This window comes from Haemaphysalis longicornis, unplaced genomic scaffold, assembly GCF_048455015.1.
Source record: "Haemaphysalis longicornis isolate Haplotype H1 unplaced genomic scaffold, Haemaphysalis longicornis Haplotype H1 scaffold_261, whole genome shotgun sequence".
Classification (NCBI taxonomy): domain Eukaryota; kingdom Metazoa; phylum Arthropoda; class Arachnida; order Ixodida; family Ixodidae; genus Haemaphysalis; species Haemaphysalis longicornis.
Genome location: NW_027526320.1, coordinates 122768 through 145658, shown reverse-complemented (window position 1 = coordinate 145658; position 22891 = coordinate 122768). Strand labels below are relative to the sequence as shown.

At 47.0% G+C, this 22891-nt stretch overlaps 1 protein-coding gene across 1 annotated transcript in view; it reads right to left on the bottom strand.

Annotated features, from left to right (window-relative positions):
- Positions 1-22633, bottom strand: part of LOC144172842 (uncharacterized) — a 48090-nt gene extending 25457 nt beyond the window's left edge. Inside the window, exons 1-3 of the mRNA XM_077701459.1 lie at positions 22284-22633; positions 13817-13965; positions 1424-1585 (exon numbers count right to left, since the gene is read on the bottom strand). Coding sequence (XP_077557585.1) covers positions 1424-1585; positions 13817-13965; positions 22284-22377 — 405 coding nt within the window. The 5' untranslated portion in view covers positions 22378-22633. The remainder of the gene's footprint in view (positions 1-1423; positions 1586-13816; positions 13966-22283) is intronic.
- Between the last annotated feature and the right edge of the window lie 258 nt (positions 22634-22891).

Genomic DNA, 22891 nt, shown 5'->3' with positions numbered 1-22891 from the left:
AATTCAGAGATTAGAACCAGCAAATTAATGTGAATGGTGGATGAAGATAACACGAGTTCGTTGATGACCGTAAAGTCTGAATTCAATATGTGAGTACAGGCACCGGTCCAGGCACGAACTTATACATACTTACAAAAGTTTCTTTTTGTGGAGGCCTTAAGCTTAATAAATCGATACAATTACAGTAGAATCTCGATAAACGGAAATCGCTTAAACGGAATTGCCGCGTAAACGGAACAGTTGCCTGGAATTTGGTTGGTTTTGTATTCAGATAAGGTAAAAAAACTCTCGGTAATCGGAACTAAAATTTCCGCATCACCGTGTAAACTGAACCAGAAATGGAACTTCTTGTGAAATCCACTGGCATGAGGATCAGCTTTTTACGGTTCCGGCTGTTTCGTTCTTGTTTTTTTTTCTTCCCCCATGCTTTTTTAGCCTTGTTGGCCTCGTAAGCCTCGTATCGTAAGTGGTTAGCCGTGTTAGCGCAACAAATGCAACATCGCAGTTCTTGTTCCAGTCGTTCGGTCTCGATTCTAGACGCCGAGGCTACAGGGCTCACCTCCTGTCGCCTCGTTCGTGCCATCGTTAGGCTATTGGTCCTTCATTACCACGTTGCCGTCTTCTCAATTCGGTGGCTCGTAAGCACTCGCGAAGTTGAGGCCTCTAGCCTCCGTGAAGATGCAGTTGCAAGGACTCAAAGAAAAATAATTGACGCATTCTGTAGTGCACAGCGACTCATTGTTGCCAAATCAACTTTGTGAATTCTTGTAGTTTTCTTGCTTTCTAAAAACTATCAGCTACAGTCACTGTCTAGTGGTTAGAGTTCCATGAAATGCCCTTAGAAGTGTGTACGCACATAAATTTGCACCTTAGAACATCTCTCTCAGTAAACGGAACTCCTGTTAAACGGAACTAATTTTTCCGGTCCCTTGAAGTTCCGTTTATCGATAGTCTACTGTATTGCATTGAGCAGATTGCGAACGGCCCTGGACTGTATAACAGAAGCTTAGGCACTGCGAAATAGTTCATAAATTCGGAATGTGGCCCAAATGTGGGATACACACGTGTGCCTAAATAGGCGCAATCACTTAGACAGCCATGAAAGCGCAAAATACGCACCCAAGTACCTCCACATAACCTTCGAAAAGGTCAATCATGAACTGTCCTTTCTCTACGAACGATAGTTAAGGCTTCGTACCTATTGTACTTGCGCTATTAACGCGGCATTTTGAACTAGGCAAGTCTCATTTACGCAGCAACAGCGCTTCACTACTTACAACTTCCCCCACTTCTAGATTACACATTTTTTTTGCCGCAATCCGCGTTGCTTCTCTCGCATTTTTTACCTGAATATTTTCGCGCCATCTGATACTAGCCCCCATCTTTCTCGAATGCGATTTTGAGAAGCGTGTAAACACATCACCTGCACGAGGTCGAAGTGTGCGAGCCTCATCTTGGCGAGGCTCTCCCGCACGCTGTCCAGGGTTCGGCGCCCACTGAAGTCGAACATGCGCTCCACGTCGCACTCGTAGCGGCCCACCTTGTTCGCCACGTAGAACGAGTCACGGGCCACGCCGCCAAGCGCCTGAAAGAGGCGTCACGTGGGCGCGCACTGCGTTCACCTCTTTGAAGCGAAGCTCATATGGCTAGGATTCGAGGGTCTCGCGCCGGCGGCAACAACTGACTCAGCGGCGTATGTTCAGCGTATGAAAAAAAAAAAAAATTCATAAAAGAGCAAAAAAGGGCCTAGGGCCTCCCCTCCGTATTTTGATATAAAATAGCCGGTATTGCCTCCCCAACAAGTGCTTCCAGCAATGCATATGTGCTTACACGTGAAACCGACTTTAAGGAGAATGGTGTAAACTTGGTCTTTGTAAGCTGGCTTTCCAAATATCCTGTTGCGCAGTGAAGTATGGCCATCTACCGCGGGAGTATGGTTACAGCCCCACCTTATAGACCTGTCCAACGCCGCTGCCTCTATCCCGAGTCGCGTATACTGCTTGCCACTTGCTGTGTCTCTATTCCCACCTCCCCCTCACCTGACATTGCGCAATACCGCGCGCTCTGCGGCGGCCACCTGTGCGGCGCACTGGAGCCTGCACTGTGATTGGCGTAGCCACGCTATAATAAAACGGCATTGCCTCTGCCCACCAATTGTGTGCGGCCTTAGTCTGTGACGTAGAGATAGGGTCACTGTCCTTATAATACAATGGACATCCTCGATTTACCAGTCCTGGACGGTCCGCGGGCAGTCCGAGGACTGCGTTCTGACCGGAAGTCCCGTAGGAATACAAGGGAAAATCGAGCGCCGGATAGCGTCTCGGGCAGTCCGCGGACTATCCGGGACTGTTAATCGAGGAGGCCCAATATAGCAAAGCTAAAAAAAAACAAAAAACAAAAAAAACCCCAAAAAACAAATCCAACCAAAACATCAGATTCTCTGGTCTTTCGACCTCACAGGGTAGAAAGTCTGATTTTTTCCGTTCGGCAAGCGGACAGAGGACGCGTAGCATACGCCACCAAATTATAAAACCCCGAAGTGGATTGACGTCAAAATTTTCAACTTGTATGTGATGCGTCACTAGTTTCGTGGCATTTTCGTGGCTATTCTCTCGAGAATTTCAGGACTTAAGGAGGCAAACGGTCTCTCTTTCGAATCGGTGAAGTTTCATAGGGACGAAGAGAGAGAGGGAGAAAAAGAAATCTATCGACAGTTGTCCAAATTGAATGCAAGCATTCAGTTACCTACTCTCATGTCATTACGGTGTTGTGTTGCATGATTTTCAGGAATCGAAATGAACTTTCTCAGTTCCCAACAACGTACTGGCAGGTGCATGCAGACTGCTTGCATTTACGTCAAAGCATTAGGCCTACGGTAGCCATTATACCGAAGAAAAGGATGCAGTTGGATGCAACAGAAGTACAACAACGCTGCGGTGGGTGAACCACAGGCGCTTTCAAACTATTATTCAAACTATTATTCAAACTACTATTCAAACTATTATTACACAGCCATAGGTGTATAATAATAGTAACAATTGAGTAGTGTAACAAAAAGTAACGTAAAAACATAAAATATGTAGAACTACGGCGGAGCCATACAAATGACGGTATAATAAATAAATTGCTTAAAAGATTTAAAATAACAAGGTCATGTAAATGTGAAAAGAATACTGGGATAACAGCATCAAAACATGAAGGTGAAACGAAAAGCGGGGGGGGGGGGGGAAATGATTCGCACAGCGGATGATTTGGTAACATTGAACTAATTCAGCGGGAGTTGCGTGTTTTTTTCGGTACAAGGTCTGCAGGGCACAAGGGCCCGTCAAGCGGTGTACTAAAGGCTTGACAGGGCCTATGAACACCCTAATTTGATGCTGCAGACCGATAAAAGCAATTAAGAAACAAGAACAGAAATGCATACGCAAATAGAAAATCCCCTGGCTGACCCAACACATGATAAGGATAGAAGCCAGTAACAGTTACAGATAACAAACAATATCCAATGTATAACATATAGCCATCCAACGGCCAAGTAACAAAGGGGTGCTTTATCCAATAAAGAGGAGAATGAAAACAAATCTGAAACTATGCAAAAGCTTCCACCTTTACGAGTTTCTTCCACGTTTGCAGAAAAGGCTTTTGATTTATCTTGAAGTCCATTTAAGACGACGATCAAACCTCTTTATATACCCGCCGTGGTAGCTCAGTGGCTATGGCGTTGTGCTGCTGAGCACAAAAACGCGGGTTCGATTGCCAGCCGCGGGGGCCGCTTTTCTGATGGAGACGAAAAGCAAAAACGCCAGTGTGTACGAGATTTCGACGCACGTTAAAGATCCCTAGGGGGTCAAAATTAATGCGGAGCCTTCCACTACGGCGCGACTCATCGCCTGTGTATCGTCGGCGCGTTAAATCCTACAATCAAATCAAATCAAATGAATCAAACCTCTTAAAATAGTTGGTAACCAAACATTTGCAGCCTTTGAGTTGTCATTGCGCGTGATTCATTCCACGAAGACGCCGCGAGGAGCAGTCTTGGTGCAATGGTGCAAAGACTACCCCTCGCGCCGTTTTTTGGGCCGGTCGCTTTCAGTATATAGGACTACAATTGAGGGACATTTTAGGTCCTCCGGCTTGCTCCCAACGTGCATCTTGTGCAAAAAGGACGCAAATATTGATCAGATCCCGTAAATAACTAAAAGCATATGTGCACCTCATCATGATTATTGTAATCATAGTCTGCGCATCCATCTAGCCTAGCAAGCCATGGCAGGCTCGGCTGAGATTGCCATTTCATTAAAGATCGTTTTTTCTCTTTGTCTCGCTCTCTCTCGGTCTATCCTGTAGTATTGGTAAATTATGTTACCTGGCGTGATGATTTTAATGAATAGAAGTCTCAACTTCCCCAGATAGTCGCCATTCTTGCCATCATCAGTGACGTACAGGTCTTGCACAAATTTTATGCTGCTTCGCAACAAGAGGAAGCGGTCTGCAATTTTTGCAACGCGTGTCTGCCTGCACCAGTAGAGACGGATATCGGGATACCACAGGCAAATGACCACGAACGTTGCGCCAAAGAAATTCTTCATCCCAAGAGCGCTAATACTTATCGAACTCATTTTTATTTGGTGGTACGTCACGTTCGTCGTCATTCCGGGCTTTTTTTAACATTTCTTCTGAAGCTGGTTGAAATAGTCGGAAGGTGTCCAATTTGTCTGGGAATCGGGTTCAGTACCAGAGTGGTCAAGCACAGCAGGAAGGCATGGCTAAAACTGGGTGCCTTGCCTCTGGCACGGAGATCTTTCCGCGTCTTCTTCAGACTCTTCTACAAAAGCAAAGAAAAACTCAGCCTCATATTTTATAATATAAAAGCTTGCGTAACGAATTCTGCCCGAAGAGGGAACGTCTGGTTGTGGTGCTTATAGAACGCGCGTGTTCTCTGCGTCTTCTGACAAGTCGAGCCCTAATGACTTGAGAAGCAATGACCTCCAATATCGCTTCGGCAGTTTTCAGCTGCAGCTAGCCCCGGCATACCCGAGACAAGGCAAAATTAATAACGCTGTACAGTCAAACCCGTTTATAGCGAACTGCAATTTGCACCGCGATTAGTTCGATATATCCAATAGTTCGATATAGCCGAACCCGCCCATAACGAGCTTATTGTTACGAGTTCGCAATCCGCGGGAGCCCCCCCCCCCCCCCCCCCCCCCCAAGTCCGCCATCCGCGTATGCAGAAACGAACAGTACAGTAGCCATGACCATAGCAAAAGAATCCATTTATTGCAAGTAATAAAGCTACTTACCGCCGTAACGGCCCACGGTGCAAAAAAAAGCGGCGATTTTTGTTTTCACTTTCGTTTTGGCGGCTTCAACTAGCATATTGTTACGGGACTAAGGTGGGCAATGCTTGACAGCTCCTTGAACTAACGACGATGACGACGACGACGACGAAGTGCCTCGCGCGAACCTTGCGCGAGCTCTGTCATGGCCGCACTGTACATAATGTGAATAGATCGCTTCACTCCATCGCATCGTTCGTCTCATCTGTGTCCTGCCGCCACGTAACATTTTGGTGGAGTGTGCGGTGTCATCCCCATCCTGGCCTCCACATCGCATCGTCTCGGCCCGGGCGGAATCGTCGAGGAAACCTCGGCCGTGTCGGGCAGCCCCAGCCCACTGCGACGAGCATTCGACCACGTCCCCACCCCGTGACCCCAGCCCGTGACCAGCCGATGAAGACGAGCCGCTACATGCCGAGACCAAAAGAACAGAAGCCGCGTCCCCAGCCCTCTCGTCCGACGTGGTTCGAGTTCCTCCGACGGTCCGCTTCTGTCTTCAAGACATCGCTTTTGCGGGGCCAGGCATCATCACGTGCATCATCGTCATCGGTGGCGGCAGGCACATCTTCACTGTACCTTGTCATCGCATCGCCATTCTCATCGCAATCCTCGCGTTGCCTCGGCCACGACCGGGTCGGTCGTCCTCGAACCGGGGGGTGATGTTACGGGACTAAGGTGGACAATGCTTGACAGCTCCTTGAACTAACGACGATGACGACGACGACGACGAAGTGCCTCGCGCGAACCTTGCGCGAGCTCTGTCATGGCCGCACTGTACATAATGTGAATAGATCGCTTCACTCCATCGCATCGTTCGTCTCATCTGTGTCCTGCCGCCACGTAACAATATCATTCTCTACACGAAACATTGTTTGCACCAGTTCGAGACCGTGTCCTCAAAATCCAAGAAGCATTGGCGGAACACATCGACTGCCGAAAGCGCTTCATTATAAGCATTGGACGGATTTCACTCGCGACATCATCGGGAACGTTGGCGAGCTCTTCCCACAGTTCACCATTGCTGCTGTCTTGGTCCGGACTCGCTGACAGGGCGGGTTCCGTCGCGAGTCCCGCGCGTCAGAAACAGTTACGGAAAGTATTGGGCGTCACGTCGCTCCGTGCGAGGCGCAATGTCTCAGCCGTGGCTCTTGCTCCGTGGTCGCGGCCAATCCACATCTCAATCGCCGCTCCGAGATCATGCATTTCGGCGGCCATTCTAGGCGCCCAGAGTTCGATATATCGGATGTGAACTTCGTTATAAGGAATATGTTTCCCATGTATTTCCGTAACTGAATTATTTTTGTTCGATATATAACATAATTCGCTCTATCGGGGTTCGTTACAGCTGGGTTTGACTGTAATATGAGCCAAAGAAGCTTTCTTGGTGAGGATAAATTTCAATTTAACATCCCGTCATCGTAAGAGGGCCCACGGCGAACACACCGAAAGAACCTGAGTCATTCCACCTTGGTCCTTGAGTGCAATAAAATATACACAAAAGAATGTGTGATATCACAAAGAGAGAACACGCTTGCCCAAGTTAAAGTTGAGTTCTAAATGATCCCCAGACCTTCAAGAATCCACTCGGCACAAATATCTAAGCATTTCGTAAAGCGCTAAGAAGATAGGAGCAACTCACTTGGCCGCGCTTTGGTAAAACGACTTCCCAAAAATTGAGGCCATTTTTAGAAAGGCACGGGAAGCACTGCACAGTCGACTCGCAGTTGTTGCACTAGACGGCAGCCAATGTCTGTGCAATGCTTTGCATAGCGGCACTTCGCTTGATTGACTGTTGGACGAACGCCATGGCGCTGAGAACGAATGTGCAATAAAATGTACTCTGGTTTTCACAATAAGATGAAAGCACGCTACAAATCTGTGAAGGATGTAATCCGTCAAATGAAAGATGAGGCGGCAGCGAGCAAATAAATGAGAAGGTATCCAAAAACGAGCAGCCCGCTTCATATCTTGTCAGTGCCGCAAAATTTTCCCTCCCTTCGCTTGCTTCGCGTCGAAACAGCTCTTGTCTTTGCTTACTTCAGTTCCTTTTTACCAGGCATCTTTTGTTAAAACCTCCACCGAGAACGTCATACCGTGCAAACCATAGCCACCCAAAGCACGTAATAACGGTCGCACTTCAGCAATACATAATTTCTTTTTTTTTTTCAGATTGTGCATTACATTGGAACTTACGTAACGACATCGCTGCAGGCTCAAACCGCTCTACCTTTCGCGAAAAACCTAATCTTTATATAGTGTAACTGTTAACTTTTGCCCTCCACCCACCACACTTTTTACACTGTATGTAATCATTCTGTAGCTACATCTTATGTGCAACAGAATACAGTTGAACCTGGATGTAACGAACTCTTACGTAACGAATTCCTGGATTTAACGAAGTTTTTCGATTCCCCATTGTCAGCCCCAATTAAACCCACGTTTGTACGACCTATATGTACCGAAGGCGTTGTGATCGTTAACTTTGATGTAACGAATTCGCTGCGCTGTTTATCCATTGTTTTTCGTCCTTTTTACAGAAACTCGGTTGGAGACATGCACTAATTTAGCTAATTTCGCCAGCTCCGCAAACTACCGTGTGTTTTCACGTGTGTTATGGCGGTGTCGGTTAGGTGCTAGGGCTGCCTGTCGGCGTGTAGTCGCTCGTCTTCACTGCTATCTGGGGTATCAGTTCGTCGTTGATGATTTCTGCGGCCAGAAAACGAAAAGTTTGTCTTTCCATCACAATCTCGCAATTTTAAATGCCGTCTCCGCCGACGAGAAAGAAGAACGCCGCCATCCTGTACGGTGTACCAGCTGGCACCCGCTCACCAAATTTAAGTGCGGAAAAGAGCGTTAAATTCGCGAAAAGGCATGATTTCATCTTAACTTTCGTCCCTGAAACACTTTGAGGCATCTAAAAGTCTCAAAAGCAAAAGTGCTACTTAAGTTACGTTTGTGAATACGGGGGTAAGTGTCGTTGCTCCTATGCACAGCCGCGCGCGTAGTGACTATGCTCGTGGGAACACATCAGGCCGAAATCCTGCAGTTTTTGAGCATTTGAGTATTTGAGTATTTGATTTTTATTTCTTGGCAAAACCAAGGGGAGGCTGAGACTAAAGGCGGACGTGGCCTGACAGGGGCCTCGGTCACCCGATTTACAGCGTACATAATAACACGTATGTTCACAAATTTAAGCATAATAGCACAACCGTAATAGAGAAATAGCACGAAGCAAAGTCATTACAACATTTCCTATGTATTATACAAAGCATATGTCTAAAATTCACACAAGGATCACAGTGTGAACATAAACACAGTAATTCGTACACATGAAGTTTCATGCGTACGAATTACTGTGAAATTTCTGTGAAAATGAAAATTTCACTGTGAAATAAATCTTTGAGGGTTGAGTTCACCGAGGCTGATGTCCAGCACTTTGGTTTCGTTTTTACTACATTCATGCTAGCCTTAACTCGAAACTTGCACGTAACGGAAACCTGCATGTATCGAAAAATTGCGAAGTGTTGTCAACTTCGTTGTATCTAGGTTTAACTGTACCATGCTTGCATTTTTCCCCACCGTCTTTTTTATCTGGTTTTTGTCGCGAGGTGTCCTACCCGAGTACAGGAGTGTGGTGAGACGCAGGCCGAGACTGATGTGCAAAACATTCTCTTAGCAAACACTTCCTACCAAAACTCCCCTGAAATCGGGACTAGTTCTACATCATCGTTTCAGCGCTCGTCCTTTCTGGTTTCTTTCCTCGTGTATTTCGCCCTACCGCGCTGTTTTGACATCATGTCTACATCATCGTGTTGCGAAAGCCCCAAATTTATGCTTTAGCATTATACAGAACCACGCTCCTACGAAGTGCCCGTCCGGACCTTTTTCAACGTTTGGGCCAGTGTTTGCTCTTTTCACATTTGGTTAAAAGAAACTATTTAGAAGGACATATTCAGGTCTTGTTAAACTGAGTTGTTGAATTTGTCCTAAGTTTTTTTTTTTCTGGTGGCCCGACAGCAGGTTTGAAAAGCGCTCTTCTACCCCTTGTACATGGATGTCGGCAGGATTTTGGCTTGAGAGGGGGGGGGGGGGGGGGGGGGCAAACCTTCTGCACCGCCGTAGTGTGAGTGTGAGCGGGGGGTGAAAACATTATAAGCAAAATTCCACAGCATCCACGCCATATAACGAAGAAAGCTAGTATCTGTTCTTAAGGGTAACAATCCGGTTTAAGAATGTTTATTAGCACTCAGCACAGCAAGGACCACTGCGTTACATAACGACACCATTTTAGTAAACAGAACGATCAAGGGAACAGGTTTTTTACTTGTGTTGCACAGATCAGATAACCATGTAAAATTAAATGATGTTGCGAGGCAAAATTACAAGAAATTGTATTTTCTTTGCGCAAAACTGTTATTATAACTCCAAATTAACTATTACAATTTCTCCAAAAATATAGCAACATGTGTCTACAGGCGCCCGAATCTCAGTGATTGTCTCTGCGAGCACTATTTGCATCTCTCTTCCAACATTTTTCACGATGCCGCTGAAGCATGATGAGTCCAGAGAGACGGATGTCGCTCACCGTCGAACGAAGCCACGTTTTCACACGCCGAATCACGCTCGATCGGAACATGTTGTCGCGGAAAATATAATGGCCGTTCGCTGAGCGCGACTGCTATTAGAATGTACCCTTAAGCAAATATGAGAAAGTCGTCCGGGTACGTCGCGATTGGTAGGCATTCTGGGAACAATTCGATGCCTCCATCCATGCAAACCAAAACTTGACGAAAATCGATAAATTCAAGTACCTCCGCTCGTACATGACCGGCCCCGCTAGGACCGCGATTGAGGGCATCAGGCTTGCGGAGGACGGCTACGACGCTGCGGTCAAGATCCTCAAAGACCGTTTTGGCCTCAGTGCCCTATTGATAGCTGATCATGTCGATGCCGTCCTTGCCATAGCTCTAGTGAAGACCTCTGCGGACGTCGAGAGGCTGCGGCGCTTGCATGATGAGATCGCCTTTCGCCCGAACGCATTGGAGGCAGAGATAATGCGAAGGACAAGAATGGGGTGGAGTTCATTCGGCAAACATTATCAGATAATCAATGTCAGCCTACCATTGTCCCTGAAGAAGAAGGTGTATGCCAGCTGCATCTTACCGGTACTCACCTACGGGGCAGAGACTTGGAGGCTCACTAAGAGGGTTCAACTTAAATTGAGGACGACTAGGCGGGCAATGAACGGAAGATGATAGGTATAACATTACGGGACAAGAAGATAGCGAAGTGGGTCAGGGAAAAAACAATATTAGTAGAAATTAAGAAGAAATGGACGTAGGCAGGGTATGTAATGCGATGGCAAGATAAACGTTGGTCATCAGGGGTAACAGAGTGGATCCCTAGAGAAGGCAAGCGTGGCAGGCGGCGGCACAAAGTTAGATGGGCGGATGAGATCGAGAAGTTTGCGGGGATAAATTGGTCGCAGTTAGCACAGGACCGGTATAATTGGAGAGTAATGGGAGAGGCATTTGCCCTGCAGTGGGCGTAGATAGGCTGATGATGATGAAGATGATGAAATTCTACGATCTTCGCGCTCGCCTGAAACTGCTCCACGATGCTCACAGACGCGAGCGCACTTTGGGGCACGGATCTTGCGAGGTGTAAAAGCCGGAATTTTTTATTTTTTTGATCTTCGTTCTGTCTGAGGTTCACAGAAGAGAAGGATTTAGCATCCGACGCCACGCCAGCTGAACTGCTGAACGCTAGTACTGCAGATTTCAGCTGTCGCTGAGGTCTAGTAGCAAAGCAAAAGGAGCATAAAATCTTCTCTTTCGAAAGGGGGCCGCAATTACGACTTCAGGGGACGCAGGTGGCAAGTCCGAAAGGTCTCATCCTCATGGCAATCCGCAAATGCTTCCTGACACACACACACAGGCTCTTGCTCGATTTCCGATATGAAGGGTTCATCGGAGAATCCTGCAATTGAAGAAGGCATTTTGTAGCGTGAGCTACACTGGCCCAGGGTAAACAGTTTCGCGTGGCTCCTGGAGAGCCGTGCTGAGCATGCGCGAGGAGCAGTGACGTCTCACGGCGCACAGCTGGCGCGCCGGAGCCACCACCGCGATTGGATTGGATTGGATTGGATTGGAAATCATTTTAGCGGCAGTAAGCATGATAATAAACTAATCCTAGACAACCAGGAAACCTAAGAATAACCAGATGAACCTTAGCTCACGCAATGTATATCATGGCATAGGCGAGCTAAGCCACTGCTATTTTTTTTTTTGTTGACGCTGAGGGATCGCTCTGGCCCTTTGTGATAAGCACAGCGGGGAAACGCGGGATCAGAATGGATTATCATATTCACCGCAACATCGTTCCTTGCAGTCATCTTTTCGCAGCTTTAGCAGAGCTGTGCGGAGAAAGTAAATGCATGTACGTTGCGACTCCAAGCAGCAGCTTTCAACGAGAATGTTATGCAGGAGAACTCATTTGACAAGGTACCTGAGTGGTTCGGCACCTACCTTAGGCGAGGGGGGTTGCAAGGTAACAAAGAACCCAGGCATAACTAATCGGTGGATAGACAAGGTAGTTCTCGAATTCTTCAGAAGTGTAAACTTCAATTTTTCAGCAAATATGTCAGGGATAGAATTTGGAGGGTAAAGGCGTCCAGGGGTGGCTGGTTTAGATCTTTCCTTGTTGTGTCTACAATTGAGTTCCCGCTGAAGAAACCCCAATAGAAGCGGCCCCCGGCCACTCTTTTTTTAGGGTAAGGTTGCAATGAGCATGCTGAAAGATCATGATTTTCGGCGAAAAGATAAAAAAGCCCGAATGGAGCTGCGTGGTTGAGGTAGAGTCAGCAGGGGCGGAGGAGGGGCTGGTGCGGCTTTTGTGAAGGGGGCAGTACCCCTTTTGTACCTGCCCCCACCAGTTATATTTTGTGCAGCTTTCTGTTTTGTATCCTTTGTACAGGCGCATGTTTTTGTGTGTTTTATTTTCTTTTTTTCCTTCCTCCTCCTCCGAATGCTAATTTTAAGCCTACTTGCACAGTGTCGCACGTTCAGCACCTTTTTTAACGCTGTACTGCTGATTTGAAGCAGCCTTTTCCGACCGCGTGTCCTTGTAACGTGTATATCTTATCCCACTTTTGTCCTCACCCCCGGGTATATAGATAAATAACTTATCCGCACAGTGCTATCTATCTCAATTGCCGTTGTTTATGTGCCAAGCACCGCTTGTCAGTTGGAAGCTCTCTCCGGTGAAGGTCAGCCCTCTGACCGATACCTGTCGCTTTCACGTGTGTTTGACTTCTGACGCGGCACGTTGCTTTGTTTTCGCCCGTCTTACAAAGCAGATATGTGCGTTAGCGCATGTGTATGCGTATATGTTGTGTGTGTGTGCGTCGGGGGGGGGGGTAGCAAGCCTGTCGAGGGCCATGCCAATATATCTGTGTGGCGATAGCCAGGTTTCTTCCGATAATTTTTTGAGGGTGCTCCAGACGAGCCTTGGCCATCCCCACAATTACCGTAAACATCATTCGAAGGTTGATAGCGCACAAATTCTTGTTTTATTACTTTCAACTGAAACGTAAATGTCAGTGAGAAAACCTCGCAAAAGTCAGTAAGAAAGCCTTAAGTTTTGGATTAGGTGTTCTAGGTGCCATGACAGCCAGGGAACTTCTGGGCTAATCTTAAAAAAAGTCTGGGAGCACGCATAGCAAAGTCCGCGCAAACATGAGCACCATCATCATAAAGGATAGTAACGGCGTGCCAGATATTATACCGTGCTTCAACAAATCTGATCGAAGTAAAAAAGATACGCCGGGATAATTTTGTTTCAACCATATTCTTGGAATCTGTAAGCTAAGACGCACGTGGGAAAGTAGAAATAAATGCGCGGCACCGTATATTTTAAACTACATTCCAGCTTGCGGCAAAATTCAAATAAAGCCAGTGACGATGTGGAATATTTATGACATCTCTGAATAATGAACTCATACTTCTAGCGAACTCTAACGCAGGACGGAGTCATTAGTCAGTAACCAACTCGCCCAACCCTCCGCTTTAATTGACATCTGTGGAGTCAGGCTGAACTCTTGATAAAAAATGTACTCATTGAGACGGATAAATGACTGCCCGAGTGGAATATACCGTGTTATTTGGAAGCTGCTTCCTCAATCTACGCCCGCCCACAACGTCGTCGAATGAAGTCAAGGTCAAACGAAATGATTTTGCCCAATTAACAATGCCTCTGACATTGCATCACGTTACACCGCGGGGCTGGAAAATTTCCAGGTGAGCCACCTGTACTTGCTGCTTTCGCCTTGTATGTGGTTTCCAGGGCTTTGTCAAGCTGAGGCAGCTTTTACCCTGTAAACCAGACCAGGTTCTGGGGAAAAAAACTTATGATGATGATGATGATGGTGCTGATGATAATGAAGAACGCGAGTGGTCATTCAGCCACGCAGCACCTACCTTGCCCAAGACGACCTCGGACTTTCCTTGGCCGTACCACGGTGCGGTGTCGAAGTAGTTCACTCCCCAGTCGATCGCTTTGCGAACGGCTTTCTGGGCTTCGTCCTCCGCAGGGCTGCCTTCTTGCAACTGTCCGAAACTCGATGCACCTGCACGTGGTCAAGGCTGGCAATTTACATCTCGCTGTAAGGATTTGCGATTTACCGCTAGTGAAATTTTTTGGCGCCAAAACAACAACTGACAGTTGGATACGTGATTCAGGACCTCCTCGATACTAGGGCACGTAGTGGTTAATTTTGTGAGTTTAATTCAATTCACCTGCATTAATTTCAGTTTCCGGGACAAAGTTGGAAGGAAATGGTATGAGCTGTGTTTCAGCAGCTAGAAAGGCCTATGAACCTCCGTGCAAGAGAACAAAAATTCATACTTTGGCAGAAAGTCTCCTGATTGAACCGACTCATGTTCAGAAGTGCCGCAAATAACATTTAAATACAAGAGCTTACATACAACCCATAGCATAACGGTATGCATGCGCGGCATAAAGAAACGGTGATTTACATGGAGGATGAACTGAAATTACATTTAATTTATTGTAAGACATTCTGCATTCACAAGTTCTTTCTAACCTTACAAAAAAACTTTCATTCTCGTTAAAGCACAGCTAACTAGACCATCATATCTCTTTTAATATTTCAGAGGGTATTCTGCAAAGGACATACGTGTTGTTAGTTTGTGGTGTTGGTCCTAATGTGTATAATCGTTCAGAAATTGCTCCATGAACAATACATTGCTACTACTCGTATTTGCACGTCATCAGATTTCGCCTTTTACTAGGTCATATTCGTCAGAAATTCTTTAAAGAGATAGGTGCAATATAAAAGGAAAGGAAGATGCAAAACTACTACAGGGGCTGTACTTTACTTTGCAAAAGCAGACTGTATCGGAGTAAAGCAGTGACGGTTTGCAATGTGGTGAGTGCCTTTCTTTATGCATCGCAACTTTCTGAAACTTTATTCGCTTCGTTTTTTTCCAGTGGTTAAGCATGAAAATTGGTTCAGAATAGAACAAAACCTCACAGATCTATGTCTTTGCTGCTTCAGGTCGGCCGCGCAGCACGAGACTCCAGTAACTGCGGCGTGCTTTTTGCAGATATTTACAGCGCGAACATTGCAACATAAACCGGCGCAGAAGAGGCTCTGCTCGCTTTGCGCCCATTGACAATTTGAACGGCTTTGTCATTGTACGTAGTACCTAATGACCAGTTTTGTACGAAACGGTGTTCCAAGGAACGGCGTTCCTGGAACTAATTTCTTTTATGAGGAACGGAGGAACGCCACCGTATCATTAAGAGTGCGTGGAACTGTAACGGTAACTCGTTACGTTTACGAAGGAACGGCAGAGGGAACGGCGTTCCTTCTGGGAACGTCCCATGGCTAGGATTCGGCTGTTTTTGATGACCAGGCTTTACAGCGCTGAAGCTAGAAAGCCACAGTCCGTTAATGTGTCATCTTCCTATAAGCTGCCCAACTGCCACAGAAAGCCACAGAAAGCCACAAAAAGCCACAGTCCGTTAATGTGTCATCTTCCTATAAGCTGCCCAACTGCTACAGAAAGCCACAGAAAGCCACAGAAAGCCACAGTCCGTTAATGTGTCATCTTCCTATAAGCTGCCCAACTGCCACAGAAAGCCACAGTCCGTTAATGTGTCATCTTCATATAAGCTGCCCAACTGCCACAGAAAGCCACAGAAATCCACAGTCCGTTAATGTGTCATCTTCCTATAAGCTGCCCAACTGCCACAGAAAGCCACATAAAGCCACAGTCCGTTAATGTGTCATCTTCCTATAAGCTGCCCAACTGCCACAGAAAGCCACAGAAAGCCACAGTCCGTTAATTTGTCATCTTCCTATAAGCTGCCCAACTGCCACAGAAAGCCACAGAAAGCCACAGTCCGTTAATGTGTCATCTTCCTATAAGCTGCCCAACTGCCACAGAAAGCCACAGAAAGCCACAGTCCGTTAATGTGTCATCTTCCTATGCTGCCCAACTGCCCGCCCTTCCGCAGAACGTGCTTCCTCGGTGGTCAAAGAGAAGAATAACCTTGCAGCGGGCCGCAGCCTGCACTGGATGCGCACGTCCTTGTCGCTACGTCGGCTGCAGATGCGCATGAGACAGGTGCTTCGGCGCCCCTTTGATTCGTCTTCAGCCGCGGCCTCTTCTCTTGTGCAAAAGAGTGGAAGGCGAAAGCTGAGCAGGAGAAGACGTGGCTGTACCGTGTTCATCGCACAAGTGTTATCTACAGTACAGGCAGCCGTGCCTGCCGAATGGGCCGTACGAGACTGCTCTTCTGTCTGTCAATGGACACCTGGGTCTTCGGCATTGAGCTCACGGCGTGTAAGAACAAGACGTCAATTTCTGAGCCTCAGATTTTTGAAATATTGCTGCTGCCACCCAAACGATACGAGAGCTATCTGATCTCCTGCGCAACAGCAACCATCCCTGAGAGGTGCAAGCCGAATCTGACCTTAGACGTTCTATCGCCCTACGGCACGGACATAGCACTCGAACGCGCCGCCGTAAACTTTCTCACGCATCGAGCGGACCATCGGCTTCATGATGTGCCCACTGCCAGGCTTGCTTTGACGATTGGTTTTTGAATTTGGCACGGAGTTATTGCCCCACGTTTCCTCCGCATCACAGCAGTGCGACGACTGCGGTGTATTGTTACGGATGGGCTCTGACCAGTGCTTCAGCCGGCCACGGATGGCGAGCCGAGTAGGATATACTCACGTAGGTAGGGTTACTAACCGTCCCGGATTTCGTGGCACTGTCCCGACTTTTCATGCAACGTCCCGATCCTGCGCCGTCCCAGTCGGGACAGCTATATGTCCGGGATTTGTTCCGGACCGCCAAGTTAGGAATTTTTTTTTGGCGATCCAAAGCACACTCAACAAGGCACGTCACGCTTCGGAACACTAAGTTAGCGCGAACTTGTCGAGGCAGAACTTCAGGTAAAGCTGAATTTCCAGGTGAAGTGCGACAACATTTGCGAGTACATTATCCAGCAAGAACAATTGTTGCGAGCAGCATGTAGACAGCTCAAGTACCACTTCAAGAGGCCTCAACAATAATGAAACAATGGATTCGTCTGGGCAACTACCCCCCCCCTTCCCCCCTCCCGACTTCCTTCATTGAAGAGTTGGTAACCCTAAGCTGGTGGGTGCTGTCGTGCGAAGAGATCCTCCGTTCCGACAACGAGAAGCCGGAGGCCAAACTTAAAAACTGCAGCATAAAGTCACAGCAGACAAGGCTGCGGCAAAAAGGCGACCATGAAGTCTCAATCCGGCAAAGTTACACTCTGAGGCTCTGTTGTTGCTGATGCACTGGCTCAGATGCTCGCCCTTGCGAGAATTTAAGGAGCGAACACAACGGTCAAAGTTATGCACACGGCACCACAGAGCGTTTTAATGGCCGTGAAACAAAATATACACAAAACAACCACTGTCCGTGGAGAGTGTGGGTTGTATTCTAGCACACCTATGAGCGCATGCGGAGGAAGTCTCCTGAGCCTGAGAGACTGAATCAACTTATCCTCAAGTACAACACGGTAGAACACTCAAGAGCTTTGATGGAACGGCTCTTCAACATTACCAGCGAAGTTATCACTGTTCCATAAGCTGTATCACCACGCGTCACTTCACGATGATTTCTTCGAGCCACCTCCAGTCATTTTCCCTCGCCGAGACCACTCCTACAAAGTTAAACGAACAAACTGCCACTCATCTGCCTTTGCCCGGTCTTTCATTCCACGTACCATAGTCGAATGGAATAATCTACCATCTCATATCGCTTCTCAAAAAGACAACACGAAATTCCAGGAACTAATTCAACAGCTAACCTAGCACTTTCCTCTTCTTCTTGGATTTTTTTTCCCGTTCTTGAAATTGTGTACTGAACATTTTTATTTTTGCTCTGTATTTTATTTTTGTTCTTGTTGTTCTGATAGATTGTACATCGTGTCGTGCTTGAGTTTGAACCATCTGTATTATATTCCTGTCTTTTTTGTTTGCTATAATGATTTGATTACTGCGTTTTCAAGTTTACAATGTATATTTATTTGTGTTTTCAGTGTGAACATTCCTGCTTCTTTTTGTTTATTTTTTCCCCTTTACTGCGCTAATACAAAACGTGTGCTATGTAACCCCCCTATGTAATACCCCCTCACGGGGGCCTTTAGGGGTATTGTGAATAAATAAATAAATAAATAAAAGTGTTGACAAAAAAAAAAAACCCGCGCGCATCTTCCCACGGGGGGAACTCGAGTAAATGTGTCGCAGAGTGGTGGGGGTATCGCGTGAATGTTGCGTAATTGGGTATGGTTTGGGAATGCTTAATTGTTATTTCGTCTTTATTATTCTTATTTATTGAATGAAGGAGAAGCGAAGGCAAGGAGTGTAAAGTTAAAGTCTGTCTTTATTGCTTGGTGCCGTCAAGCAAAGCGTCAAGTCAAGCGAAAGCCAAGCAAAGACGCCCTTGACTGAATTCCGAACGCGCGCTCCGCCGCTTATATACACACCGCCCGCGTTCGATAGAGAGGAGTACGGGGGAGAGACGCGCATGCGCACACTTCCGTACACAAGCGCGCGAACTTTCCACGCACCCACCACGCCGTTATCACGTGTACACGCCCTGCCGCCGTTACTGTTGAGCGCGACGCAGCGCACGGGTAGCTACGACGCCTGCGCGCACAGACGCGCTCCCCCCGTACCGCCGCAGCTGTTGTTGAGAACGACGGAGCGCACGGAGTACACGCGCTCCTCCCGCACCGCCGCACCTGTTGTTGAGAGCGAGGAGGGTACGGGGGAGAGGCGCGCACCTGCGCCTCGACGCGACGCGCATGCGCAGTGAGCGTGTGGACGGCGCCGACAACATCGACGAGTGACATCGCGAGCCTAAGAAATGCTCCGCATTTAAAAATTGGCCGCGTATCTGCTCCCTTCGTTGCAAATTCCGTCAAAAGACGACAGTCTTTATCGGCTTTTGCGGAGTAAATGCCTCCCTTCGCTTTCCCGCTCACCTCTCATGTTGTTCCCCTTGCGTCGCGCTACTCTCAAAGTAAAGACGTCAAAGGTTGGCTTAAATCATTTTAAACTTCCCGCGTTCCTCTGCTCCAAACCGGGTGTATCGATGCGAACGCTGCCGTACGGCGAAGACGCGCGTTAATCGAGGCACCCTACTTCAACGTTTCTAGAACCGCGTTTCCCTACTCCACGTGCGTTGCAACCATAACGTGGAACCTATCTAGTGGAACCTTGCGTAACTCTTGCCGGTTGATTTCTTAAAATGGCGCCAGAAGCTATAGTGGCGCCGGCGACAGCAGGCGATTGCGGAGTGAATTCTTTTTCTGCAGTTGATGAAGTATTTAATTTCGCAAAAGTCAAGAATGTTTCATTTTTTTAAAGGAACACTGCAAATATCACTTCTGTATTGATTTGTTGTCTCATATTTGCGTAATGTCTAGTTCTTCTTCAACAATGTTGACAAGTATGAACATTAAACCGGACATAGACGGGTAGATTTAGCTGTGACTATATAAGACTATTGCGCACGCATTGTTTTACTTTGGCCGGGTGGCTGAATCGAGTCACAGACGGACAGACATACAGACAGACAGACAGACATACAGACAGACCAAAATTTCTGGGTCTAAGAAGCCCAAGAAAGACTATCGTCTTTAAAAAAACGGGTTCGTCTGTCTGACACCAACATCGAGGTGCAACTTTTGCAGTGTTAAAAAAAAGGAGTCTACTAAGTGGCGAATACGTATTATGGGCGTTCGTTTTTAACTCATACTGCAATATTGAATCAGCATTCATTTTCCTTCGGATGTGGTTTCTTGTGCAAGACATTTATGTTCGTGCATGTGTGTAACTTTCTATTTGCACATCCGAAGCGCAGTATCCTGACTGCGCATTTGAAGACCCAATTGGAAAGCAGCACATGTGTTGCAGTTGTAATAGAGGAGCATCCCACTTGCAGTTAAACATGTCTGGACTATGTCCGACGCTCGCTAAAAAAATTCGTCTACGAGCTTTTTTCAACATATTATGCTGCAGGCGGTGTTCATATTTGTATAATATACGTAGTTCGATGTAAACGTTAAATTGCTCATTTCATTTTGCCTCAGGAGTATCCGGCGCCAGATTTTAAACGAAAAAAAATCAAATGCAACGTTAATGTAACGACACGTTACAATGTTCTAAGTGTAACTGGAAGGCGTTCCTTTATCAATAAAGAAACATGTAAAGGGAACTCGTTTAAAAATTGGGAAGGAACGAGGAACGAGCTTTCGTTCCTATTTTAGAGGAACGTGTGCAACACTGCTAATGACATTCTCTAATGTAATCGGTGTTCACTGTAGCTAAAATCATATTCCCGTTTGATGTTATGCATTAATAATAATATTAATGATCCCTGAAAGTTGCTTTGGTCGGTACGATTACGCTTATGATGCTTCCAGTTCGATGTGTATTTTGGCTGCATGATGCGAGAGGAATGCCCTGACGTAGTTTTATGTTGTTTCACTCCATTTGGACTATAGAATCGAGAATCGGCTCGATTTGAAGGGTCGGTATGCCAGAAGCGGCTGGTTTTGCTTTCTTGGAATAACAGACATAAAATGATAAACATAAACGCAAGATGGGGTGGGTTGTCACTGTTGATTTAAGTGCACCGAAGTATGGGTAGTAAGGATTACACGATCTTGGAGAATGGGTCCAACAGACGATGCTTTGGGGAAGGTGAGTCCAATGTGCAGGAACGTTATGGCGTTTTTATTGATGTTTCATTAGGGGAATCTTAACAGGATGAATCAATTTTGTAAACGGCGTTTCGAAGTCTTGGGTTCAATATCATTTTGAAGCTCGACGTAAGATTTTGAAATTTCAGCGACATTAAGACCACATAGGCGACCTCACCAACCTCGGTCACGGTGCTAAAAAAAGTGCCATCGGAGGGTAGAGGACCGTGATGACAGCGGTCGCACCCTTCCTAAATCCCGCACTTGCAAGGCGACGGCAGGCAGCGGTCGAGACCAAAAGGCTTTGGCCACAACTGCCCGCACGCCTTGCAGCGTCCTCCAAATTGTGACCGTCCTTGGTGAAGTCCCAAAACATTCCTCTAGTAATTGGGGCTCCGTGTTTTCGGAGTTTATTTTTCGTGAAATGCGGAGAATGTTTCTTAAAGTTTATCTTTTAGTGAAAATTCTAATTTTTTCGGAGCTTATTCATTCTATTCTTCAATTCTCTGAAATTCAGAATATCATTTTTCTCTATTCTTAATACTTAAAAATCCTGGTTGAATGATATTTAAACGTTAACACGACGAGCAGGTGAGTTGTGCGGGAAATATGAATGCGGAAAATTATATACACGAGCACTAATACTTACATGCAAATCATACAACAGTGGTACGTATCACGACATAAGGGCTTGTTCTGACTAACGCAGACACAATTGGGAGGTTTCTGTCACTGATGAAAGCGCGTTGCCTGCGATTTATGAATCTCGGTGTTAAATTCCCTTACGGAGTTTCCGCTAAAAAATAGTGAAGCGGGGAACTTGAGCGCGCAGCGAGAAAGCAGCGGCTGCTCCGTGTGCTGTGTCAAGTTTTCAATTAAATGGTTGAACAACGTTAGTTATCTCATAGATGTGATTACAAAATAAGTTAAATAACTAATCTGCTGGCTCGTGAGGTCAATTTCTACAAACCCTACTCCAAAAATACCCACAGTTGAGGCTCGGTGGCTAAGGCGTTGTAATGCTGAGCCCAAGGACGCGGGTGCGATCCCAGCCGCGGTGGCTGCTTTTCTGATGGAGGCGAAAAGCGCAAACGGCAGTGTGCCGAGATTTCGGCGCGCGTTAAAGATCCCCACGTCGTCAAACTTATTCCGGAGCCTTCCAGTGCGACGCGCTTCATATCCCGGGTGTAGCTTCGGCGCGTTAAACCCCCCACAATTACAATTACTTCAAAAATCGGCGCGAAGGTTTGTAACGCGCGGTCCAGCTACAATTTCACATTTGGATCCCCAATTCCAGCACTGCACCAGCGCAATGCAGCTGACATAACCTTCCTTTCGTAAGGCGTTTTGACAGAAGCCGAAGGAGCGCTCCTCGGAACCTTATAGGCCGTTCGCACTTATCGTTGATAAGTGCTAACCTTAACGGTCCCCTAAGCTGTCCGTAACTGCAAAGCCCGAACTTTGACAACCATTTTTTTACCTAGCCCTTCAAAATCGGAGTCTGTTCGAAAAATCTAAATTGCTCTTTTACCTGCGAGTGTTTTTCGGATTAATCGGAAAACACGGAGTTGTAATTATGATGCACCAGTACGAGACCCCCACGCCTTCTGCGAACAAAATTTACGGCTGAGTCACTGGCCCGAACCCGTTGCAGCAGTCATCGCTCACCGAACGAGAGCTCCGGCACCAAGATGTCTGTCGATCCCAGCTGTCGCCTCTGCAGAGGTATGGCAGGTTGAGGCGGAAGCTCCATCTTCGGCATACCCGGCTGTCACCTTGTTTCTAAACGCTCCCCCCGAGTCTAGGCCAGCTAAGAAAGGCGCTTTGGCAAGCGCGCTGCGCGACTTATCGCCAGCCAGCCCTTGCGCGCACGATAAACTCCGCCGCTCCGATTCTAATGAGCTCGACACGCGACAGATAGACCAGCGATCGCGGAGCTAAATGTAAACACCAGCGGGACTCGCAACCCCCTTTCACGCGCCCGTCGGGTGTCCACCGAATTATCCGCGCCACCTCTCTCCCATCAACACGACGCCAGACGGCGGTTTGGCGAGGTTGGAGAACGTTGCACTATGCTTACGCACGCCCGCCCGCCCCGTCTCTCGTTCGACGCTCCGCACGCAGGAAGACCGTGCACAGCAGACGACAGCGCAAGAAAAAAAAAAAAAAAAAAAAACCCAACAGGTTGTGGGCGATGCCAAGTACAGTGACGCAGATTAGGCCGCAAAACAAAGGCGACTAATCGTCGTCTTTGTGCCGGTGGTCGTCTGAGTGTT